A 27,019-nucleotide genomic window follows, 5' to 3' on the forward strand; every position below is an offset into this window, starting at 1 on the left:
ACAGGAATATAACTAGTTATATTCCTGTATATAGGGGGCAGTATTATAGTAGTTATTTTCCTGTATATAGGGAGCAGTATTATAGTAGTTATATTCTTGTACAAAGGAGCAGTATTATAGTAGTATAGTAGTTAGTAGTTGGGGGCAGCCTTCCCCGCCGGTGGTGCTGGCCGGGTTTTGGTGGGGCTTTTTGGGTCTGGTCCTGTGACATTGGGGTTGCAGGGCCATTCCATGGCCTCCCTTCCCTGCATGTGCACACTTTGCGGGGTTGGCGGTCGCTGACCGACACGGTGTGGAGTTAGCGTAGGGACCCGTGTGGACCAGAGGACCTGCGCGGTGGTACACGGGGCAATATGGCTTGATCAATTCATATACAGACACTCTGGTGTTGATTTTTAATATAGGCCTAGCGGCATTAGTATCAGCCATAGATGGGATGTGCAGCCGTTCCATTCTCTCCAGTTCGTGTATTATAGTAGTTATATTCTTGTATATAGGAGCAGTATTATAGTAGTTATTTCTCGTGCGTCTTATTGGGGGACACAGACACCGTGGGTATAGGCTGCTGCCACTAGGAGGCTGACACTAAGAAAAAACAAAACAAGTCGGCCCCTCCCAGCAGGCTATACCCGCCCACTGGCACTGAGCTAATTCAGTTTAGCTTAGTGTCAGTAGGAGGCAGACGCAGGTCTGGTTACTCCAGACCAGTTTCTGCTTGTTTTTTTCTTTGAATTGTAAACTTAACCTTTCTTCTTACAGGTCGGGGCACGGTGGGTCATTAAAGACTCGCCCTGATCCCCCCCCTCATGCAACCAGGGCACAGACCCTAACTGGAAAGGGGCTGTTTACCCTAGGTTGCCACCGGCCGGACCCAGCGCCCAGGACACAGACTAGCCCTGCTGTCTGCTTGTTTCCTTCATGCGGACTTGCTCCGCCAGCCCCTGCCCGCCCAGCCTCCCAAAGTTGCGCGCGGCAGCGCGGCACAGTGCCGGCAGAAGATCTCATGGGACAGTCAGCTTCAGGGGTAAGTAGTGCCTCCCCTGCTCTCTCTCTCCCTCCCGTGGGCTGTTCGGGTTCCCCGGTCCCCTCCTGCGGCCTGTTCTGTTCCCCGCCGCCCCTTCCCCATGCGCCTCCGGCTCCCGTGTCCTCCGCGTCTTCTTCACCTGCGGCGTTCCGGTCTTCCTACCGTAACCGCATGCGGGGGTCGGGTCCTGGGATGCCGGTCTTTGTAGGTGCCGGGTGCGGGGCCTCCTTTTCTTCCTACGGGCCGCGACTTCCGGTTTTCGCGGCCTCCTCTGCGCGCACGCCGCTCCTCCCGGTCTTTTTTGTATTTCCCGCGCGAGGTCTTCTCTCCCGCGCGGGCCAACGCCTGACGTCACCACGCACGTGACGCGTCACTCCGCACGTGACGCGCTCCTGTGCAGCCCGGTCGGTACGGCAGCCTGCAGACTGCAGCTCCTCGGTCGGCAAGAGTCCTCTTTCTGTGGGATTACAGCCCCCAGCCTGCCGTTTCCTGGCCAGCTTCTTCTGCTCATCTTGCTCTCAGCAGCCGTCCTGTGCCCTGCCCGGACCTCTGCCTCTTTCCGGATTTGTTTGGTAAGGCCTCTCTGGGACTCTTATGCCTGGTTTTTTTCTTGTTACTGTCCTGAGTTTTCACTGTATGTTTTTCTGTTATTCTGCAGGCTTTTTTGGTTACTTCTTAGCCTCCAACAGCTGCCTGCCTGAAGGAATACACTAGCTGGCTGGTTTTTTCTTACTAATATATATATATATTTAGTCTTCATTATGTCTGACTCAAGATCTGAATCCACACGCCGCCAGCATCCTCCTCCTTCCTCTGTTACCTACTATTTCTGTACGTCTTGTAACACTAAATCTGCTTCTGGCCACTCTCAGCCTCTCTGCGCTGCTTGCTCCATGCAGTCCTGTTCGTCTATGTCCCCTACTCAGGACCCCCCACCGGAGTCTGAGGAGTCTGCCCCGGCCTGGGCGCGCTCTCTCTGCCAGTCAGTATCGCAGATGGCTCAGTTGTCTCAGTCTGTGGCGGCCGCCCTTGATCGCCTGTCTGCTTCTTCTTCAGCGCCTGCCCAATCCCGCCCGGCAGCCAGTGGCGTACGCCCCGGCAGGAGCCGCTCCCACAAGCGTCCTCGCCGTGCCTCTTCTCGCTCTTCCTCTGGCTCCCCTGGAACTAGCCTGGCCCCTACGCATCTCTCTCCTAACAGGCGATCCCATTCGCCTGGAGATCTGTCGGATTCGGAGTCGGTTTCCAACTCTGATCCTGAAGATGTTTCTCCCGCGGCTTCCACTGTGGACAGCCTTGTGGCCGCAGTCCGCGATACCTTCCAGTTGAAGGATTCACCGGACCCATCGCCTTCTGATGAGGTCTTTTTCCATAAAATCGGCCACCGTGTCCACAGCACTTTCCCCAGTCACAAGGAATTTGATGACCTGTTTTCCAAATTTTGGAAGACCCCAGACAAGCGTTTCTCAAAGCCTAAACACTTGTCGATTCTTTATCCTTTCCCCGAAGACCTCGTGTCTCGCTGGTCAGGTCCACCTTCAGTGGATCCCCCGATCTCTCGGTTGACCAAGGTCACGACTCTTCCGCTGGACAATGCGTCGTCGCTTAAGGATTCCACTGACAGACGCACCGAGTCCTTAGCTAGGTCAGCTTTTGAGGCCTCTGGCTCCTCTCTCCTACCCACACTTGCTTCCACTTGGGTGTCTAAGTCCATTTCAGTGTGGGCTAAGCAACTGAGGGACGGCCTTACCTCTGGCGTATCGGCCGAGGACTTGGCCGACCTCGCCCAACAGATTCAGGACGCGGCTCAGTACCTCTGCTCGGCCTCTCTGGACGCTGCAGCCTGTTCGGCTTTTGCGTCGGCCAATATTGTAGCCATTCGCCGGTCTTTGTGGCTTCGTGAGTGGCGGGCTGACAACGCGTCCAAGCGTTCTCTCACCAGTCTTCCCTTTGCGGGCTCTCGTCTCTTCGGGAAACGTCTGGATGACATAATTTCCGATGCCACGGGGGGGGAAGAGTACCAATCTTCCCCAGCAGCGCCCCAAGCGTCAGGATTCCCGTCGCAAACCAGGCTCCTTTCGTTCCTTTCGGTCGCTTCTGCCGTCTCGCTCCGGGAAGACGGCGGCCCCTCAGAACAAAGGGTCCGGTTTCTCTAAGAACCGTTCTTCCTGGCAGGCGCGATCTGCCGCCTCCCGCCCCCCCTTTAAGCCCGGCACCTCCAAGCCCTCCTCCTCCTCAAGGTTTTCCCCCACCCGGATCTCCTCAGGTGGGCGGCCGCCTCCTGTTGTTCCAGGAGGTCTGGCTTGCGCATGTTCAGGACGCCTGGGTGCGAGAACTGATCTCACAGGGTTACAAGATCGAGTTCGTTTCCGTTCCCCGCGATCATTTTTTCCTTTCTCGTCCCCCCAGGTCCCCTGCCCTGGCGGCCGGTTTTTTCCAGGCCATCCTTTCGCTCCTCTCAAAGGGAGTGATTGTTCGCGTCCCTCCTCTTCAACGGTTCCGCGGGTTCTATTCGAACCTATTCGTGGTTTCCGAAGAAGGACGGTTCGGTACGTCCGATTCTAGACCTCAAGCGTCTGAATCGTCATGTCCGACTATCTCACTTCCGGATGGAGTCCCTGCGCTCTGTGATCGCATCTCTGGAGCCAGGCGAGTTTCTTTCTTCAGTGGATATTCAGGACGCGTATCTTCACGTGCCGATTTTTCCTCCTCATCAACGTTTCCTGCGTTTTGCAGTAGGGGAAGAGCATTATCAGTTCGTGGCTCTCCCGTTCGGCCTGGCTTCGGCTCCGCGGGTTTTCACGAAGACCATGGCGGCTGTCATGGCTCTTCTTCGGGCTCGAGGTGTCTCAGTAACCCCTTACTTGGACGACATACTCGTCAAAGCCCCATCCGCGGACCAGAATTTAGAGAGCCTCCACATCACCCTGGATACGCTCTCACGCTTCGGTTGGCTGCTCAACCGTTCCAAGTCCTCCCTGATCCCTGCCCAGTCCATCGTTTTTCTGGGAATGCGTTTGGATTCAGTACAGGCCCGCGTTTTCCTTCCAGAGGACAAGCTGCAGTCCCTTCAGGTCAACATCAGAGCTCTTTGCAGCCACCACCCTGTGTCCATACATTTCTGTATGAGGGTTCTGGGGAAGATGGTGGCGTCTATGGAGGCGATCCCTTTTGCCCAGTTTCATTCCCGCCCCCTGCAGCTCTTCCTGCTGTCACGGTGGGACAGGTCACTCCCCTCTCTAGATCGGAGGGTGAAACTACCGGCTCGCCTCCGTCGAGACCTTCAGTGGTGGCTGCGGTCTCCGAGCCTCTCTCGGGGTCGCTCTTTTCTTCCCATTCATTGGCAGATCGTGACCACCGATGCCAGCCTGCAGGGCTGGGGAGGGGTTTGGAACGATCTGACGGTTCAGGGAACCTGGTCGTCCAGGGAAGCTTGCCTCCCCATCAACATCCTCGAGCTGCGGGCGATTCGTCTCTCCCTTCTGCACTGGCAGACACAGCTCCGCGGTCTCCCCGTTCGGGTGCAGACAGACAACGCCACTGCAGTGGCTTATGTGAATCATCAGGGCGGGACCCGCAGCAAGGCCGCCATGATGGAAGTGGCGCTGATCCTCTCCTGGGCGGAGGAAACCGTGCTTGCCTTGTCCGCTGTTCACATTCCGGGTGTGGACAATTGGATGGCCGACTATCTGAGTCGTGCACGTGTGGATCCAGGGGAATGGACCCTGCATCCCGAGGTGTTCTCCCAGATCTGTCGCAGGTGGGGGACACCGGATGTGGATCTGATGGTGTCTCGCTTCAACCACAGACTGCCGAAGTTCGTCTGCCGGACGCGGGACCCTCTGGCTCTGGCCTCGGACGCCTTGGTGATTCCCTGGCATCGGTTCAGCCTCCCTTACATCTTTCCTCCTCTCCCGCTTCTCCCGCGGGTGGTGAGAAAAATAAAGTCAAAAGGACTTCCGGTAATCCTCGTGGCCCCGGACTGGCCACGGCGCGCCTGGTACACGGATCTCGTGAACCTCGCCGCCGACGTCCCCTGGCGTCTTCCAGACCGGCCGGACCTTCTCACTCAAGGTCCACTCTGCCACCCGCGTTTAGCCACGCTACGTTTGACGGCGTGGCAATTGAAACCTGGATTCTGAAATCACACGGTTTCTCTGATGCGGTCATCAGGACCATGATCAGGGCCCGGAAGCCTGCATCGGCAAAGATTTATTATCGTTGTTGGAGGGCCTACCTCCGTCACTGTGAGGCCTGTTCTGCGCCGCCACTTCCTTTTTCTCTGGCGCGACTCCTGGCCTTCCTCCAGGCAGGCCTGGACGCTGGCCTATCCCTGAGCTCTCTTAAGGGCCAGGTCTCTGCCCTTTCAGTTTTTTTCCAGAGACCATTGGCGTCAGTTCCCCAAGTCAGGACTTTTCTCCAGGGAGTGGCGCACATTGCACCTCCTTATCGGCACCCAGTTCCCCCGTGGGATCTGAATCTCGTCCTGGATGCTCTGCAGTCTCCTCCGTTTGAGCCCCTCCGGGAGGTGCCTTTGGCCATCTTGTCCTTTAAGGTGGTTTTCCTGGTGGCGGTTACGTCTGTCCGGCGGATTTCGGAACTGGCAGCTCTTTCTTGCCGTCCTCCCCTGCTGGTGTTGCACCAGGACAAGGCGGTGCTTAGGCCCGTGGCTTCCTTCCAGCCCAAGGTGGTTTCTCCTTTCCACCTCAACGAAGATATGGTTCTTCCCTCTTTCTGCCCGGCCCCCTCTCATCCAAGGGAGTGCGCGCTCCACAAGCTGGATGTGGTTCGCGCCCTGCGCATCTATCTCTCCAGGACAAAGTCTCTTCGGCACTCGGACTCACTCTTCGTCATCCCTGAGGGTCCTCGAAAGGGGTCAGCGGCGTCTAAGGCGACCCTGGCCCGCTGGGTCCGCTCCGCCATCGCTCAGGCTTACCGGAGTAAGGGTAAGTCGCCCCCGTTCCGGATTGCAGCTCACTCGACTCGTTCGGTTGGGGCTTCCTGGGCCATCCGTCATGGGGCCTCAGCTCTTCAAATCTGCAAGGCCGCCACGTGGTCCTCGCTGCACACCTTTTCTAGGTTTTACCGTGTGGACACGTTTGCATCGGCCGATGCGAGTCTGGGCCGCAAGGTCTTGCAGGCAGCAGTGGCTTCTTCCTCTTCTTAGCTCCACTCTGTCTCTTCCCACCCAAGGGACTGCTTTTGGACGTCCCACGGTGTCTGTGTCCCCCAATAAGACGCACGAGAAAGGAGGAGTTTTTACTCACCGTAAACTCTCTTTCTCGTAGTCTTCATTGGGGGACACAGCACCCACCCTCTGTTGTCTGATTAAGGTTGCCTGTTGGCCTGTGTTTTTCAGATTTTGAGTGTGGACTGTTTTTTCTTTGTTTGTTTCGGCTCCTCCTACTGCTTTTTCACTACTGAATTAGCTCAGTGCCAGTGGGCGGGTATAGCCTGCTGGGAGGGGCCGACTTGTTTTGTTTTTTCTTAGTGTCAGCCTCCTAGTGGCAGCAGCCTATACCCACGGTGTCTGTGTCCCCCAATGAAGACTACGAGAAAGAGAGTTTACGGTGAGTAAAAACTCCTCCTATTCCTGTATAGGGGCAGTATTATGGTAGTTATATTCTTGTATATAGGAGCAGTATTATAGTAGTATATTCTTGTATATAGGAGCAGTATTATAGTAGTTATATTCCTGTATATAGGGAGCAGTATTATAGTAGTTATATTCCTGTATAGGGGGCAGTATTATGGTAGTTATATTCCTGTATATAGGAGCAGTATTATAGTAGTTATGGTTCAGGGAAGAAAAAGAGTGCTGCACCTCACACCTATGGCTGATACTAGTGCCTCTCGGCTGCATAAAAAACATCAGAATTCTGTATGTGAATTGATCAAGCCGCACTGCCCCATGTACCGCGTGCAGGTATCTGATACACATGGGTCCCTACACTAAGTCCACACTGTGCCAGTCAGCGACCACCACCCCCGCAGGCGTGCACAGTCAAGGAACGGGGGCCGTGGAACGGCCCTGCAACCCCCATGTCACAGGACCAGACCCAAAAATGCCACACCAAAACCCAGCCAGCACCACCGGCGGAAGAAGCTGCCCCCAAACAGCACAAGTCTGGATAAGGTATTGCACTCACCATAGCTATCAAAGATAGAATGGGACAGACAGGAAGGATTAAAACCATGAGCACTCAGGTGTCTCCTGCTAATTGCGGTCATGTGGGTCTCACCAGGAGGAGTGCAAAACACGGAGAAAAGAGAGAAACAAAATACGGTTCAGGGAAGTGGTACACGGGGCAATATGGCTTGATCAATTCATATACAGACACTCTGGTGTTGATTTTTAATATAGGCCAAGCGGCATTAGTATCAGCCATAGATGGGATGTGCAGCGGTTCCATTCTCTCCAGTTCGTATTATAGTAGTTATATTCTTGTATATAGGAGCAGTATTGTAGTAGTTATATTCCTGTATATAGGGGGCAGTATTATAGTAGTTATATTCCTGTATATAGGAGCAGTATTGTAGTAGTTATATTCCTGTATATAGGGGGCAGTATTATAGTAGTTATATTCCTGTATATAGGAGCAGTATTATAGTAGTTATATTCCTGTATATAGGAGCAGTATTATAGTAGTTATATTCCTGTATATAGAAGCAGTATTGTAGTAGTTATATTCCTGTATATAGGGGACAGTATTATAGTAGTTATATTCCTGTATATAGGAGCAGTATTATAGTAGTTATATTCCTGTATATAGGGGGCAGTATGATAGTAGTTATATTCCTGTATATAGGGGGCAGTATTATAGTAGTATATTCTTGTATATAGGAGCAGTATTATAGTAGTTATATTCCTGTATATAGGAGCAGTTTTATAGTAGTTATATTCCTGTATATAGGGAGCAGTATTATAGTAGTTATATTCCTGTATATAGGAGCAGTGTTATAGTAGTTATATTCTTGTATACAGGAGCAGTATTATAGTAGTATATTCCTGTATATAGGAGCAGTATTATAGTAGTTATATTCCTGTATATAGGGGCAGTATTATAGTAGTTATATTCCTGTATATAGGGGCAGTATTATAGTAGTTATATTCCTGTATATAGGAGCAGTATTATAGTAGTTATATTCTTGTATATAGGAGCAGTATTATAGTAGTTATATTCCTGTATATAGGAGCAGTATTATAGTAGTTATATTCCTGTATATAGGAGCAGTATTATAGTAGTTATATTCCTGTATATAGAAGCAGTATTATGGTAGTTATATTCTTGTATATAGGAGCAGTATTATAGTAGTTATATTCCTGTATATAGGAGCAGTATTATGGTAGTTATATTCTTGTATATAGGAGCAGTATTATAGTAGTTATATTCCTGTATATAGGAGCAGTATTATAGTAGTTATATGCTTGTATATAGGAGCAGTATTATAGTAGCTATATTCCTGTATATAGGAGCAGTATGCTAGTAGTTATATGCTTGTATATAGGAGCAGTATTATAGTAGCTATATTCCTGTATATAGGAGCATGAAACGTGCGTAGTCGATCAGTGAGAGCGTGCCTGCTCTCTTACCTCCCCTCCCTGCAACTTATGAATATGCATCACGATTAAAGCGATACAGCTACTGAATGGTGAGTGCCCATTCTTTCTATCTACTTGGTTGCATTTGTTTCATTCAATGGAGCACCACCTTTAGCACCAGCATATGTTAAGTTCTATTGCATGTACTACGATCCACTCACCCTAGAGCCCAGGTGCAGGAGATACGTCTGGAGTGCTCCCCCACCCACACTACTGGATTGGATAATAGTAGTTATATTCTTGTATATAGGAGCAGTATTATAGTAGTTATATTCTTGTATATAGGAGCAGTATTATAGTAGTTATATTCTTGTATATAGAGAGAAGTATTATAGTAGTTATATTCCTGTATATAGGAGCAGTATTATAGTAGTTATATTCCTGTATATAGGAGCAGTATTATAGTAGTTATATCCCTGTATATAGGAGCAGTATTATAGTAGTTATATCCCTGTATATAGGAGCAGTATTATAGTAGTTATATTCTTGTATATAGGAGCAGTATTATAGTAGTTATATTCTTGTATATAGAGAGAAGTATTATAGTAGTTATATTCCTGTATATTCTTGTGTATATATAGGAGCCAGTATTATAGTAGTTATATTGTACCTGAATTGTGTCCTTGTCACTTGGGTGAAGAACAATTTCTATTTCTTGAAGATTTTGGGGTTTGTTTCTAGAGCTGAACTGGGAAATTGCATCAAACATCATGGCTGCCACTTGCCCTTTGGGGAAGCCCAGATTACCGGTTCCCAGGGCTGGGATGGACAGTGACGTCATACCCTGCTGGTCTGTCCATGTCAGGCATTGTTGGATAATTCCTCGCAGTATCTAAAATAAGGATTAGAATGTAATTGATATAATTCAGTTCTTGTATAGACATTAATAACTCTTTCCTGCTGATACCATATCTGTGTGAGCAGAAGCAGAATTATCCTACCGTCTCTGAAGTTCCTCGTCCTTTGTCCCACTGCGGAGTTACAACATGAAGAATCTTATTGCAGGTGAGATTGCAGCTATCGGTTGGGATGACTGTGCCGGCGGACGCCTGAGCCCCCATATTCTCATCTATAACAAGCTGCTGTAGGTCAGCGCCGGTGCTGTCAGTGCCAGCATGATTGTAAATGGCCTTGGACACATTACCCTTGGTAAGATCCAGATCGCTCCCCACGCTGTTCACTATCACATCTGTCTGCAATGTGAAAACACAAGTCATACAGGGAGTCTGGAATATGGCGGCATTTATGATAGAAAGATTTCATTACAGGCAGCGCTTGGTCTTGTTCACATTTGAAGCCTGTGCACTGCAGGGATAAGAGACCGCTGGGAATGGCTGTACTGACGCCCCCTGCTTTACAAACTGAGGCAAATAAAATCTATTATAAAAAATCTATTATTATAAAGCACGCTATGGGCGGGTTCAGACTACGGAATTCTCGCGGATAAATTCAGCCGAATTCCGTTGCCTGTACTCGCTCACGGCCGTGCGCCTCTCTGCCTGTGCTATAGACACCATTCTATGCATGGGCGGATTTCTTCCGTCGAAAGAATTGATGTGTCATGTGGATAGCGGATTCAGCAGGCCCATAGAATGGTGTCTATGGAGCCAGCGGAATTTATCCACGAGAATTCCGTAGTCTGAACCGCCCTATCTCGGTGAAAAAGCTTGAACCTGAATGTCAGGTTCAGGAACTACAATACGTTCAGTAGTTGCCACGTATGTGTTTGAGCAGTGAGTCATGGCTCCTGGATTGGAGGAGCCCAGGCTACAAATCTTACCCAGTGCTATGTTATAAGTTACATAAAAGTTCTGCTAGTTGTATGAGAAGAGAAGTATTATAAAGTTCCTGGACTCTAATACAATATCTGTAACATGGCCCCCACCTACCGTGTGCCCTCTATAATACTGATGTCTTCTTATATGGTCTTCAGGCACAAGGGCCCGGTGTCACCGTTACCCCTTAGCTGCACCCCTTTTATGCGTCGAGGTACGTACCGTGGCATCTTGTATTTTCTTCTGAACAAACTTGATGGTCAGCCCCTCAGGGGTGCACACTGCCACATCTTTCCCGCTCACTGTAACTTGTGGCTTCTCACTTCTTCCTGCTGTGATGGGGGTCTGGGGTCTAATTGTTACAGGGGCCCCGCCGCTCCTATTGTCTCCAAACCTTTTTTTTAGAAGCTCAGAGAAAACATTAATAGTCTGAATGTTCATATCAACAAGGTGTATTCGCTTTAAAGTGGTGCTGCTCCCCTGCTTCTCCATATAATTTTCTATGCCATCCAGTATATTTTCAGCACATTCTTTTAGGGGGAATCCGAATATTCCGGAGCTGACGGCCGGGATGGCTATGGAGCTGTGGCCGTATTCTGACGCTAGGTCAAGGCTGGTGGTAATTGCTCTTCGAAGAAGTCGCTCACATCTCACCTGGGACTGAGCGTCCCATCGGGGTCCAACTGTATGTATGACCTGTTTGCACGGCAGTTTTCCTGCATCCGTAATGACTGACTCGCCTGTGGCCAACTTTCCTTCCTTACTTTTTATACGGTAACAATCGTATTGGAGTTTTGGTCCTGCTGCTTTCAGCAAGGCCAAGGCAAGACCACCAGTATGCATCAGATCTTCATTAGCGGCATTGACCACAACGTCCACATTGTGTCGGCACAGATCGTCCTGATACACTGCAATGGTCACTCCACTTTGTAACTTCACTTCATATTGAGCTTTATCCAGTGGTTTGGAATTTCCACCTTTTTCTAAGAGAATGATGCAGTTGAATTTGTTCTTTGCGGTAGTAGCGTGAATTTCTTCATAGTTCTTACAGAATTTCCTGGCTCCCGGTTTATCGATACGAAGGGTGTCACAATGTAAGGAGGACAGAAGACTGCGGACCTGTGCCGCTGCCTCCTCAGCCTGGATCCTCGGGGCTAACAAAGACACACTGTTCTCATTCTCTTCAAGTTTCACACTCGTCTTAATCTTTTGCCATGTCTGCTGCTTTACTTCCTCTATAAACTGCAGCATGACCCTGGACGGGAAAGGAACCGTCACTTCTATCTCCGCATTATTGTTCACAAAATCTCTCAGTTGTCTGTAACTAACTTGCACACTGGAGGACAAACCAGCGACCACCACATCAACCACATTGTCCTTCTCTCTGTGGGGGAACTCTAGGATTAGGACTGTGCAGGTCTCAGAGTTGTGTGAATCAAGAAGATGTGACTGGAGACTCTTCCATTCCGGGCTTTGTAGAAGAGCTTTGTCCTCAACTGGAATTCGTTGACAGATTAGTTCTCGTTTTATTTGCTCTTCTGCGTCCATCAAGTCTTTTTTTGAGTAACCGGTCAATTTTATTGCGTTTTCTTCAATCTCAATAAGGGCATTGATCTTGTGACGTGCAAAGAGAAGACAGGAGACCTCTTCCTTGTCCGCGTCCTTCAAGAACTGGAGGACATGAGGGTCCACTGGGATGGATTTAGATATCAGCTGCTGTATTTGTGTGAGTATTTCACACTTAGCTTGGAGAACTTCATCTCGCAGTCCAGTGAACAGGATACGGTGCGTGGATGGGTCATACTTGATCTTCAGCTCCGGGACATCTGTCAGTATCTTCTTCTCCACACCACTGTTGCATATAATATGATAGAAAGCTGCAGACATTGGTTCTTCCATGGTCGACACGTTATGACTTCTCTCTGCTTTTCTGCTGATTTCCTCCACCAGTTTCCTGAAGCTCTGCTCTATCTTATTAACATCCTTCATGGTGCCTGCCAGGAAGACCTTCTCAGCCTCAGTGTTGGGTTTGATCAGTACTCCATCATAGGCAGCAGTGGAGGTCTGCTCCCTAATCTCCTCCCACGCTAAAGGACTCATTTTACAGTCTATGACTTTATACCTTGAAATAATCATTGAGAACTCGGTGGAGACCTTCTCAGTCCATGTGTGGGCAACCTTCGCCATAATCCTTGGACTGGTAGATAGGGTCTGAGCTATCTGAATCTTAATGATAGGATTCTGACAGTCAGGACTCGGCCATTGGATCTTACAGTGTTTGTCCTCCATCTTGCCATCTATGCTGCGCTTTATCTGGTCATTATTCAGGATGTACTCTAGTATATATGGACTGATATTGAACTCGACAGGATCTGGTACTGGCACGTGAGGTTGATCTCTCCCATAGAGATGTATGTTTAGTGATGGGTAGTAAGGATACAGACTTATGGCAGTCCTATTAAACACATGCTGCTCCTTCTTCAATATGGTCTTCACAGCTGTAAAGAAGCAAGAAAAAGAACAACATCAACATCATAACATCAAATGAATCAGTCAAAGCTGATCTCCACCTGGAATCAATCCAGCGTCCATGCCACTTTCAGTGCAATGGTGTCTGTCAACGTCATTTTTTTCTTCCACATTTTGCCACATCTTGGCCCAGTGTGTTACATTCTAAGCCATGACCACTCCGTGCTAACCTCATCCTCCTCCCTGTTACACCCTGAGACATTTCACAAGTGTAGATAAGGATGCACCAAATTAATGCCAGAATCCAGGAAACTGCAGATTGATGCATCTTGCTTTATTGTTTGCATCTTCCAGTTCACGTCATTGACTTTTACCAAGGCATCTCTAGGCACCCTGGAGATTAACGTTCTCCATACAGATGAGGGGGAAGGGTTTTGGGCCCTTCATTTCTGTGAGGATGGGGAAAGCTAAGTGGTGGGATTCCGGATGAGCCACCCAGCACTGCTGACCGTACAATCATCACGATAGTTAATGTCATAGCTTTTCATGGCTGATGCCTAAAATCTCCACCTTGTAGATCAGTGGTCACTAATCCAGATTTCAGATGCCATTAAGAAATGTATATACCTCGCACAACCGCCTCCAAGACTTTGCCCAAGCCTCCTCCATACTCTGAAACTCGTACCCAACACATCCGGCTTTCAACAACAATGAAGTCCTTCAAAAGTAACCTGAAAACCCATCTCTTCAAACTAGGCTACAACCTATAATAATTCTGCATCACACTGTGACTGGCTGCACTTTACCTCCTGTTTCTCTACCATTACCTTATAGATTGTAAGCCCTCGCGGGCAGGCTCCTCTTCCCCCATGTACCAGTCTGCCATTTACCTTCATGTAATGTGTTTTGATCTTGTAATGTTCCTGTTTGTTACCCCCATCTATTGTATAGCGCTCTGGCATTATGGACGCTTTATAAATAAATAATAATATTAATAATAATAATAACTAATAGGACACATAGAACTGTAGATTGCTATATGTCACCGTACTTCTTTATCCTTCTCTGTACTTCATTATACCTCTATATCTATCTTATATCTCTTTATACATCACTCTTCCTCTTTATATCTTTCTGTTACTCATTATACATTTCATATAGCACAAGGAGCCAGTGTCCACCAGCACTACTATAGAATTTTCATGGAGGACTTTCTACCCTCAACCCTCCCGGCATTGCCAGCCGTACCTTCTGCATCATGGAATTTTAGCAGTGCTGCCCCCTCCTCCGGTAACATCACAGTTTCTTGCACCTTTCCTCCTCCAAGTCTGGGGCTTTCAAAGTAAAATGTGAGGTGGTCCTCATATGTGTTTTGGGGTAAGTTCTCCACCCTGATACTCGTGGTTTCCTCTAGAGGCTTCGCCCTTAGTTGAAGCTGTGTCGCTCGGAGACTGGTGGAGAAACTCCGGATGAATTGGTTAACATCTGAAAATGAAGAGACGTTCTTTTATATGATGAATGGGGTATAAGTCATGAAACACACACGCCCAGATTGTCCTCTGTGGACCATGAATGGCCAATAAGGTGTGGATTTCCATAGGTGCTGTGGATAACACTGGGACACATTTTTCTTATCTTTAAAAATGACATTAGGAATATAGGAAATGTATATAGGACGACTGTATATACATGGGGTCCATGACTCCTTACTTACCTAGGTCACAGGTGAAGGTGATGACAGCAGATCGGAGCTCAGGAATCATCTCCACATAGAAGTCTGTGTCCACGTTCCTCTCACTGATGTTCTCCACCAGGAGGTTCAGCATGTCAGAAGAGCAGGTATTGGAGACATTCTCTATCAGAATCGTGGACCCGGTGTCTATCCGACCCCCATCCTCTTCACCAGTCACTGTGGACAAGTCAGAGTGGATTTAAAGCGAATGTGTCACAAAAATCAACTTTCTATAGTAAACATATTAAGGCTATGTTCCCACACAATATTTTGTTCAGTATTTTGCAACCAAAACTAGGAGTGGATTGAAAACACAGAAAGGCTATGTTCACTCAATGTTGAAAAGTAGTGGATGGCTGTTATTTAACAGCACATAATGACCATTATTTTAAAAAAAAAAACGCTGTTGTTTTAAAATAACAGTAATTATTTGCAGTTATGCTCTGTTCACACGGAGCAAAACTGTCGGACTTCTCCGCCGCGCAATCTCATCAGCCTCCGTGTCATAAAGGCAGTCTATGGGAGGCTCGTGCGCCTCCTCTCTCCGCGCTTAACAATGGACATGGGAGACACGCGAGACTCCTGTTCATCCATATAATACATTGGTGTACAGAGTGTATAGTACGGCTCAATAATCGGGCATGTAAGAGTTATTATCGCTAATAAGCCGCCATCTCCTATTACATGGAGCGATGTGCACAAGTATGTGTCAGCACCAAGGAGCTCACCAAGGGTGTAAAGGACGTGTTATAGCGCTGAACAGCATAGAAGACAACCAATAAAGAGTTTTAATTGTCTCATAACACCGGGTTTCAGGGTCTGTGCCCCTTATCAAGTCTCTTCTAGCTTGATAAAGGGACACAGACCCTTGTTATGAGACAATTAAATCTCAGTTCATTTTATTAGTTGTCTTCTATGCCGTTCAGTGCCATAACACGACCTTTACACCCTTGGTAGCTCCTTGGTGCTGTCACATACTTGCTCACTAGAAATCCCTGATCTTGTGGCTGAAGATCTCGGATCCGTTCTGGACCGGCTGCTGCGGCTCCTGGGCCGTTCTTCACTGATGGCGTTTTGAGGTGTTGTACAACCTACTAAGGTAAGCATACCAATTTGTGCTTCCTTGGCCGTTTTATTTTGTGGTATCACCCTATGTCGCCTATTTTGTCTTTTTAGCCGATGGAGCGATGTGCATGCGACTAGTTTTCGACATGTCACAATTGAGCGATCAGCTGACGGTTGAGCATTTGCTCCTTATTTGCTGATCTTTGGCCCGACTACATGGGTGACATGTGCCTGATGGTGCAGATAATCGCCCCCCTGAGGTCTGCAGCGGGATTACACAGATTCAGTGATTACCAGATTCTGCCAGCGTCTCTCTTGTCCATCCTGTCTCCTCATTGGGTTTTGGTTGTAACTTCTATAAAGAAGAAAAAAAAATATTTACCCAACATAAATTCTAGTGTATGAGTGATGTATGATCACTGTATATGTACTCAGTGACTGATGAGTGATGTATGATCGCTGTATATGTACTCAGTGACTGATGAGTGATGTATGATCGCTGTATATGTACTCAGTGACTGATGAGTGATGTATGATCGCTGTATATGTACTAAGTGACTGATGAGTGATGTATGATCGCTGTATATGTACTAAGTGAGTGATGTATGATCGCTGTATATGTACTAAGTGAGTGATGTATGATCGCTGTATATGTACTCAGTGACTGATGAGTGATGTATGATCGCTGTATATGTACTCAGTGACTGATGAGTGATGTATGATCGCTGTATATGTACTAAGTGAGTGATGTATGATCGCTGTTTATGTGCTTAGTGATTGATGAGTGATGTATGATCGCTGTTTATGTGCTTAGTGATTGATGAGTGATGTATGATCGCTGTATATGTACTAAGTGAGTGATGTATGATCGCTGTATATGTACTAAGTGAGTGATGTATGATCGCTGTATATGTACTCAGTGACTGATGAGTGATGTATGATCGCTGTATATGTACTAAGTGAGTGATGTATGATCGCTGTATATGTACTAAGTGAGTGATGTATGATCGCTGTTTATGTGCTTAGTGATTGATGAGTGATGTATGATCGCTGTATATGTACTCAGTGATTGATGAGTGATGTATGATCACTGTATATGTACTCAGTGATTGATAAGTGATGTATGATCGCTGTATATGTGCTTAGTGATTGAGTGATCGCTTTGTGTGAACTTAGTCAGTGACTGCAGTATAGGTATTTATAGTCAGTAACTGATAAGTGATGTTTGATTCCAGTACAATGGTGCCTTGGATTACGAGCACAATTTGTTCTGGGCCTTTGCCTGTAAACCAAATCCACTTTTAAAACAAAGCAAATTTTCCCATAAGAAATCACTGAAATGCAGACAATTGGTTCAACACCCCAAAAATAATGATTTTCTATTGTGAATAACAGGTAAAACACATGAAACAAACAATGAGAAGCAGCTGAATATGTGATATTAGCAGTCAGCATGTGGTGTATAATGTATAGTAAGTGCATAAACCTGATAGTACAGCAGCAGTTTGTATACACAGGATGGAGCTGCAGATCCCCATAATGCAGTAGCGTAGTACAACAGGCTAGAATAGAGAAGAAGGGCTGCTGTCAGAGGTCTGTGTGGTCACATGACAGCAATGGGGAAGGGTGTGTGTTCAGCATGGACCAATCAGGAAGTGAGAATCACAGAGCTGTGCAGGAGGACAGTGACATAAACAGGTACATTATAGCAGCAGTGTGCATAGCTGAGTGTAAGTGCAGGCACATTATAGCAGCAGTGTGTATAGCTGAGTGTAAAGGCCCTATTCCACGGGCTGACAGTAAGGAGCAAATGAGAGCTGTGAGCGCTCGTTTGCTCCTCCTTTCCCGCTTGCCGCTATTACACTGCTGCAGCAGTGAGCGGGTGAGTCCAGAGAGGGCCGGGAGGGGCTGCCCGGGTGATCGCTGATTGTCCAGGCAGCCCATAGGATATAGTGGCGGTCTGCTGCTACTGCTCCTATTCTACGGAGCGATGGCAGCAGATCGTTGCTATGTAAGTCGTTTGTCTTTCAACATGTTGAAACACAAACGACTTCAACGATCAGCCGACACGAACGATGTCGGCTGATCTCTGTCCCCTATTCCACAGGACGATTATCGTCCTAAACAGCCAATATCGGCCGAATACGGACGATAATCGTTCCGTGGAATAGGGCCTTAAGTGCAGGCACATTATAGCAGGAATAGAGAGGATGGGAAACAAGGGCTGACAGAGACTGCAGGGAGCATGAAGGAATGAGCAGGACAGATGCGGGCACATACATGCAGCACTCTCTGTCCGGGGAGAGAGGGGTTACAGCTATGGAGAGATTACCTTCACAGTCCTGTCCCCTGATGTAAGCCCCAGCCTGAAGTGGATCTGCTATGATTTGGAAGATGAGGGAGACTTCCTGGGTCAGAGTACAGGGCTGTAGACCCCGCTATGCAGACCATGCCCCTCCCCCACTCCCCCTCCCACCCAGTACAGGGAGCTCTTACACCAAAGCAATGCTCTTACACCAAGTCACAATTTTGAAAAACTGTGAGCTCTTCTTGCCCAATGCTCTCAATCCAAGTTACTCTTAAACCAAGGTACCACTGTATATATATTTATAGTTAGTAACTGATGAGTTATGTGTGATCACTGTATATGTACTTGAAGTGATGATTCAGGTATATGTGGGGTCTCTGTGCTGTATGGACGTACCTCCTGTGTCTTTTCGGGAAGTGTAACACTCAGACTTATCGTCTTTCCTTCCGTTAGCTTCAGCTCCTGGTTGGGTTTTTGCAGAACCTGGTCCCGGACTGTAGAGAATGGAGAGTGGAGCATTACCGGACCGGCCATTGTGGTTTTGCATCATTGTACAACTTTATACGATATCAGGAGGTTCTGGCTATATGAGGTGTGACCTGCGCTGGGCCACATACAGAAGTCATACAGGAGCTGGTTATAGCTGGTGTTACCCTCTGCCTAGCACAGTGAAAATCCACCATAAATTCACAGTATATTCATCAGGCTGCGACGTTAGATATCACATGGTGTCTGTATACACTGTAAATACTGCAGCATGTGAACACGGCACAGCCTGACCTGAGATGGCATACCCTGGGATGTCTTGGATAGAGACTAGAGATGAGCGAACTGGGTTCGAGTCCAGCCGAACCCGAGCGATCGGCATTTGATTAGCGGCGGCTGCTGAACTTGGATAAAGCTCTAAGGTTGTCTGGAAAACATGGATACAGCCAATGACTATATCCATGTTTTCCACATAGCCTTAGAGCTTTATCCAACTTCAGCAGCCACCGCTAATCAAATGCCAAAAGTTCGGGTTCGGCTGGACTTGAACCCAGTTCGCTCATCTCTAATAGAGACGTCTTATGCAGCAGCTGCTGTGTTGTTATTGTGCAGCAGTGGTTTTCTCCCGTTATCCTCTGGGGGCGCCGCAGCTGCCGTCAATGACTGATGAATCCTCAGGGGATCTCTGCAGAATAGATGGAATCGCCTCAACAGTTCACTACGTGTAACTGTCGTACATTGCTGGTGTATGTCCGATAAGAGGTATTCCAACATATACCACGGTGTAACCAGAGATTGTAGATACCTGTGCGTAGTGACTGTGTCCGCTCCGCTTTCTGAGCGCTGTGCTGTGCCACTCACTGAGAAAAAAAGCTGAACTATAGTAGCAACCAGTCACAGCTCAGCTTTCATTTTAAGGGTATGTTCACACTCAGCAAATACGGCGGAATTCTGCTGCTGATCTCTCCGCTGCGGAATCCCGCCGTGCTCAGTATCCTATAGTGAGTGAATTAGAGGGCGCGCGCTCCTCCACTGCCGCCGCTCTCCGCTCAAAGAAGTGACATGTCACTTCTTTGAGTGGAAAGCGGCGGCTGCGGAGGAGCGCAAGCTCTCCTATAGATGGGCTATGGGACACTGAGACAGGCGGAATTCTGTGGCGGAAAGTTCCTCTGCGGAATTCCACCTGTTTTTCTCAGTGTGAACATACCCTAAGGGTGCCTTCACACGTACCAGATCCGCAGCGGATTTCACACTGCAAATTTGCAGCGAAATCTGCTTCGGATCCAGTGCCTTTCATCCCTATGAGAGCACATACTCGCAGCGCTGTATGTGAATTAACCCCCCGCAGCCCGCCACCGAGAGCATATATAACCTGCTCGGCGCCGCAGCTGCATGTGAGGCTCCCGATGCGGATCCGGTATGTATTAAGGCACCCTAACAGAGCAATGTGAGAACTGAAAGCTGAGCTGTGATGTAGTCACCAAGGTATACGTTTACCTAATACAGTATATACCAGCAATCTACTGCAGGTAATAGTTGTAAATGTTGCTGAACAAACATTATTTTAATCAATTTTGCTCGTAAGTATAAAAATATGGAACTTGAGGGATTTGGGTACTTTTTCAACCCACAAAATATGCAACAGATGTACCCACTTCCTTGCCCTTAGTACTTACTCATCTCTGAAGTGAACAAACATTACCTCACCTCCCCCCCCCCCCCCCCCCAGTCCTTGCGCTTTTCATTCTGAGCTATAAACCCCCCTCCAAAGTCCTTAGTACTTACTCACCTCATCCTTATGCTCTTCATTCTGAGGTAAGTATGAACCCTCCCCCTTCCGAGCTGTGAGTACTTACCTGCCTCATTTCCCTCAATTAGGGTCCATTTACACAGAACGATTATCTGCCAAAGCCAGAAACAGACTATAAACAGAGATCAGGTCATAAAGGAAAGCCTGAGATTTTTCCTCTTTTTTTCAAATCTATTCCTGTCTTTGGCAGATAATCTGTCAGTCGTCAGTACTTACCTTCCTCATCTCTGGGGTGTATAAGAATTACCCATAGTCCCCAATATTTACCCATCTCATCTCTGAGGTAAATAAGAATAAACTCCTTCCCAAGTCCTCAGTACTAATTGCCTCATCTCTGAGGTATATAATCATAAATTACCCCATTCCTTAGTACTTACCCACCTCATCTCTGAGGTATATATAAGTATAAATTACCCCAGTCCTCGGTACTCACCTGCCTCATCTCTGAGGTATATAAGTATAAATCATCCCAGTCCTCAGTACTCACCTGCCTCATATCTGAGGTATATAAGCGAAATTACCCCAGTCCTCAGTACTTACCTGCCTCATCTCTGAGGTATATAAATATAAATTACCCCAGTCCTCAGTACTTACCCGCTTCCTCTCTGAGGTATATAAATATAAAATACCCCGGTCCTCAGTACTTACCCGCTTCCTCTCTGAGGTATATAAATATAAATTACCCCGGTCCTCAGTACTTACCTGCCTCATCTCTGAGGTATATAAATATAAATTACCCCGGTCCTCAGTACTTACCCATCTCATCTCTAAGGTATATATAGTATAAATTACCCCAGTCCTCAGTACTTACCCGCTTCCTCTCTAAGGTATATAAATATAAATTACCCCGGTCCTCAGTACTTACCCGCTTCCTCTCTGAGGTATATAAATATAAATTACCCCGGTCCTCAGTACTTACCCGCTTCCTCTCTGAGGTATATAAATATTAATTACCCCGGTCCTCAGTACTTACCCGCCTCATCTCTGAGGTATATAAATATAAATTTCCCCGGTCCTCAGTACTTACCCGCCTCATCTCCGAGGCATATAAATTACCCCAGTCCCCAGCACTCACCCGCCTCATCTCTGAGGTATAAATAAGTATAAATTACCCCAGTCCTCAGTACTTACCCATCTCATCTCTGAGGTATATATAAGTATAAATTACCCCAGTCCTCAGTACTTACCCATCTCATCTCTGAGGTATATATAAGTATAAATTACCCCAGTCCTCAGTACTTACCCGCCTCATATCTGAGGTATATAAGTATAAATTACCCCAGTCCCCAGCACTCACCCGCCTCATCTCTGAAGTGTATGAGGATGTACCCCCGGCTGCAGTCCAGGTCCCGGATCTCACATTCTCCTCCATTAGATTTGTTCTTACTCTGGAAATGTACCAGGAGTTTGTTCTTTATCTTTTTCAGGCTGTCGGGGCCCTCATCCCACTGAAGGGCCACAGGGAACTGGTAGGAGCCGTCGGCCATGTTGTGGACTGTCTAGAGGCTCATACTGTAGCTGCTGGGTCAGTGTTTGCTTCCTATGCGTCTATACTGGGTGTGGAAAACAACACGGCCCTAAGTTTCACTTTCATTTACTGCTGGCACTTCTTTCTCCTCCTCCTCTGGGTTATTTCCATCTTTCTGCCATCAGCTGCTGACTAATGGAGACACGAGAGCCTGCACAGGCCTGCGGGGGAAAGTCTGATAGCAAATGGCGCAGGGTTAGAGAACCAGGGTCAGGGCCTGTGGCTGAAATAGTGAGAATTAGCAGATTGCTGCCGCTCAGACACGATTGCTATAGTTACACCGTGTCCAAACGCGACGCTTGGTCACAACACAAAGAGCGTGGTTGTCCAATGACTTTACTGCAACTTTAGGTAACACTGTGCAACGTGTCGAAGTCAACCACCACCATCATCATCAGAGATGATTCCAAGCGTCACCTTCAGCCTCCATTGTATCCACAGCAGAGGAGCAATACACTGTCACTGACTGCAAAATAGAGAAAGAAAAGGATTGAAAGCGCTTGTAAGCTTCTGTATTTGGACTACGCATTTCAAGAGATCAGTCAGCTCTTCATCAGGTCCATATAAACATGAGTGACTATAGTGGAGGCTAGGGTCAGAGGTCAAAGGGCACGATTTATAGTAAAAGACAATATAATAGAATAACAAAGGTTATGCACTTATTATATCATGATTTTATAGGGTGAAGGAATGACCGTGATCACTCGCTAATAGAGATGAGCGAATATGATTCGATCGAGATGGTATTCTATCGAATATTGCGGTATTCGAAAGATCCGATTTCAATCGAATAGAGTGACGAATATGCGGGAAACATTCGAAAGCCCTCCCATCGCAGTTGGCACTTTTTTAATCCAATCACCATGCAGGGAGGCCGTGAGGGACCCTCGGAGTACGCACGCAGCGCGAAAACGGCGTCTACCCTCATTGGATGGCTGAACCACATGACCTTGAATATTTAATACTTGACTTCCACCTCTCGACCGCAGATGCACTTTCAACCTAGCCAGGGAGAGATCTTGCAGCAGGGAGAGAGAGGTTTCAGTAGCGTTTTGGTTAGGCAGGATTACTACAGAACCCAAAAGTCCTTTTCAGGGCTAAAATACAGCGAAAAAGTCATCTCTGAATCCAAAGCACTTCTCAGTGCTAAGAAATAGATGATATAACAGCAGCAGCAGCAGGTGTATTCATTCCAGTACCGTGTGTGTACAAGCGACTTATAGTGTCCCTGGTTTAGCCCACTAAGGGCACTTGATATATACTGTTCCCGTAACGTTGGTACAGCATGACGCGTGATACGCATGAATAACATGACGCTCTGCGGACGCACATTGGAATCATGTATGTAACGCTGCGCAAGAAATACGAAGGAAATTCGTGAACATTGCCATAAACGTTCGCAAAGCGATCGCAAATATTTTTCTTTCGCAACTGCAGAAAGTGGCATTATACTGCAATTTTGGGGTGTTGGGTGCTCCCCCTGATGTCCCAGTGTCATTCCGGAGGTGTTGGCATCGTTTAGGGAGGTTTCATGGGAGACTTGGTGACCTCCAAGTGGTCGAATTTGGATTTCCAAGTGCCGCAAATCTTTTTCCCATATACTATAATGGGATTGAGTATTTCGGTGACTATTCGATTCGAATTCTCGAAAGTCGAATATTTCACTACTCGCTAACACCATGTTTATATATTTAATACTTTTCTTAATCTATAGGATAAATACCAGCGGACAGTGTCAGACTGGGGTACCCGGGGCCCACTAGCAGAACTGATCCTTGGATCCAATGAGGAATCAGTGAGAAGTAACATGCTGACCTGATTCCTGGATTGATCTATGTCCACAACTCTCTAAATAATAGGCTTCTCCTGCGCTCCTTCTTCCTTCCTGCACGCAGCAGCAGCTTTAAAGTGGCCTGTCTGAGCTGACAGACTGCTCAGCCAATCACTGGCTGCGTCGGTCCTGGCCAGTGATTGGCTAAGTGGTCTGTCAGCTCAGACAGGCTGCTCCGAAGCTGCTGCTGCGTGCGGGATAGGGAGAGAAGGAGCGCAGGAGAAGACCTGCAGCATGTATGCATAAAGTATGCTGTTTGGGAAATCATCGGTCACCGGCCGCGCACCGCTATTTAACATTCCATGGAGCGATAATCGGCCGAATCGTGGAATAGTCCCCTTTGAAGTATAGAATAAAAGCATTTTTTCACATGATGGATGCACAGACAGATATATGAAAGGTACCATGTGTCTTCTTGATCTAACAGTGTCCGCAGTTCGGAACATGAATTAGAGTTGACTGATTCCCTTTAAAAGGATTCTGCGCAGGTTATTAACATTTTACAGGTAACACTAAAGCTGCAAATCTTTCAGAATCCGTATCTGAGCTATAGACGTGTCACTTATAGGCCGGGTTCACACTATGTAAGACAGCAGCCGTTCTGTGACCCAGCCTTTCCATAGAACGGCTGCTGTCAGTGAAGTTCATCCTTCATTTCTTTTGATTTGGAAGACGGGTGCATTCAGGTGTGCCCGCATTCCAATTAACCATAGTCGACAATGTAAAGTGCGGCCGCAGCTGCACTTTACACTGTCTGCTCTGTCAGTCTTGTCCGGCCGCCAGTCAATAAGTAGCAGCAGCACAAAACTGACATGTCCGAGTGTATACACTCCGGCCAGGATTCCATAGAAGGAAATGCAACGTCCGATGTTGCGAAGAGCTCGCAGTTTTTCAAAACTGTAACTTGGTGTAAGAGCATTTCTTTGGTTTAAGAACTCCCTGTACAGGGTGAAAGGGGGAGTGGGGGAGGGGCATGGTCTGTAAAGCATGGTCTACAGCACTGTACTCTGATCCAGGAAGTCTCCATCACCTTCCAAATCATAGCAGATCCACTTCAGGCTGGGGCTTACATCAGGAGACAAGAATGTGGCAGTAATCTCTCCATAGCTGTAACCCATCTCTCCCCGGACAGAGAGTGCTGCATGTATGTGCCCACATCTGCGCTGCTCATTCCTTCATGCTCCCTGCAGTCTCTATCAGCCCTTGTGTTTTCCATCCTCTCCATACCTGCTATAATGTGCCTGCACTTACACTCAGCTATACACACTGCTGCTAAAATGTGCCTGCCCTTACACTCAGCTATACACACTGCTGCTATAATGTGCCCTCACTTACACTCAGCTATACACACTGCTGCTATAATGTGCCTGCACTCACACTCAGCTATACACACTGCAGCTATAATGTGTCTGCACTTTCACTCAGCTATACACACTGCTGCTATAATGTGCCTGCACTTAAACTCAGCTATACACACTGCTGCTATAATGTGCCAGCACTCACACTCAGCTATACACACTGCTGCTATAATGTGCCTGCACTCATACTCAGCTATACACACTGCTGCTATAATGTGCCTGCACGTACACTCAGCTATACACACTGCTGTTATAATGTGCCTGCACTTATACTCAGCTATACACTGCTGCTATAATGTGCCTGCACTTACACTCAGCTGTACAGACTGCTGCTATAATGTGCCTGCACTCACACTCAGCTATACACACTGCAGCTATAATGTGTCTGCACTTACACTCAGCTATACACACTGCTGCTATAATGTGCCTGCACTTACACTAAGCTATACACACTGCTGCTATAATGTGCCTGCACGTACACTCAGCTATACACACTGCTGCTATAATGTGCCTGCACTTATACTCAGCTATACACACTGCTGCTATAATGTGCCTGCACTTACACTCAGCTGTACAGACTGCTGCTATAATGTGCCTGCACTCACACTCAGCTATACACAGTGCTGCTATAATGTGCCTGCACTCACACTCAGCTATACACACTGCTGCTATAATGTGCCTGCACTTACACTCAGCTATACACACTGCTGCTATAATCTGGCTCCACTGACACTCAGACATTCACACTGCTGTATAGAAAAGTTTCTGTCACTATCCTCCTGCACAGCTCTGTGATTCTTACTTCCTGATTGGTCCATGTTAAACACACTCTTCCCCATTGCTGTCATGTGACCACACAGACCTCTGACAGCAGCCCTGATTCTCTATTCTAGCCTGTTGAACTCCGCTACTGCTGCTTTTTCTTACATTCTTATGCAGTTACTATACATTATACTCCACATGCTGCTTGGCTATACTCTACAGCAGGGGTGGGGAACCTCCGGCCCGCGGGCCGCATCCGGCCCCTGACACCTCCGAATGTGGCCCGCGGCTCCCCTGTGACATGCGCCGCTCTGGAGGAGAAGGAGCCGACACACACGGCATCCTCCTGTGTCTGTGACAGCTGCCAGGAGGATGCTGTGAGTGCCGCCTCCTTCCCCTCAGAGCGGTGCACATCTTCTGACTCCTGCCCTCCTGTGACGTGCGCCGCGCTGGTGAGGCAGGAGCTGGCACAGACACAGGAAGATGTGTTGTATGCCGGCTCCTGCCTCACCAGCGCGGCGCAGAGCGGCGCACGTCTTCTGACTCCTGCGGGCCGCGCGCGATGACCTCATTTCATCGCGCGCCGCCTGCAGGAGAAGACCGGCACAGAAGAGAGGAGGGAGAAGAGGACCTGGACAGCGTGGGAGCGGAGGAAAGGTGAGTGGGATGTTTATTTTTTTCATTTGGGGCAGACACTGGGGGTTAACTAGGCCACCAGGGACATGACTGGGATGTTAACTAGGCTACCAGGGACATGACTGGGGGGTTAACTAGGCTACCAGGGACATGACTGGGGGGGTTAACTAGGCCACCAGGGACATGACTGAGGAGTTAACTAGGCCACCAGGGACATGACTGAGGAGTTAACTAGGCTACCAGGGACATGACTGGGGGGGTTAACTAGGCCACCAGGGACATGACTGAGGAGTTAACTAGGCCACCAGGGACATGACTGAGGAGTTAACTAGGCCACCAGGGACATGACTGAGGAGTTAACTAGGCCACCAGGGACATGACTGAGGAGTTAACTAGGCTACCAGGGACATGACTGGGGGGGTTAACTAGGCCACCAGGGACATGACTGAGGAGTTAACTAGGCTACCAGGGACATGACTGAGGAGTTAACTAGGCTACCAGGGACATGACTGAGGAGTTAACTAGGCTACCAGGGACATGACTGAGGAGTTAACTAGGCTACCAGGGACATGACTGAGGAGTTAACTAGGCTACCAGGGACATGACTGAGGAGTTAACTAGGCTACCAGGGACAT

At 47.8% G+C, this 27,019-nt stretch overlaps 1 protein-coding gene across 1 annotated transcript in view; it reads right to left on the reverse strand.

The window, feature by feature from the left end:
- LOC138800651 (protein mono-ADP-ribosyltransferase PARP14-like) overlaps nt 1-27,019 on the reverse strand; it is a 39,257-nt gene that overhangs the window by 11,195 nt on the left and 1,043 nt on the right. The window contains exons 2-9 of the mRNA XM_069982486.1: nt 21,567-22,263; nt 18,370-18,467; nt 15,960-16,020; nt 14,583-14,777; nt 14,117-14,353; nt 10,622-12,897; nt 9,566-9,817; nt 9,235-9,456 (exon numbers count right to left, since the gene is read on the reverse strand). Coding sequence (XP_069838587.1) covers nt 9,235-9,456; nt 9,566-9,817; nt 10,622-12,897; nt 14,117-14,353; nt 14,583-14,777; nt 15,960-16,020; nt 18,370-18,467; nt 21,567-21,756 — 3,531 coding nt within the window. The 5' untranslated portion in view covers nt 21,757-22,263. The remainder of the gene's footprint in view (nt 1-9,234; nt 9,457-9,565; nt 9,818-10,621; nt 12,898-14,116; nt 14,354-14,582; nt 14,778-15,959; nt 16,021-18,369; nt 18,468-21,566; nt 22,264-27,019) is intronic.

The sequence above is a fragment of the Dendropsophus ebraccatus genome, chromosome 9 (assembly GCF_027789765.1).
Source record: "Dendropsophus ebraccatus isolate aDenEbr1 chromosome 9, aDenEbr1.pat, whole genome shotgun sequence".
NCBI lineage: Eukaryota > Metazoa > Chordata > Amphibia > Anura > Hylidae > Dendropsophus > Dendropsophus ebraccatus.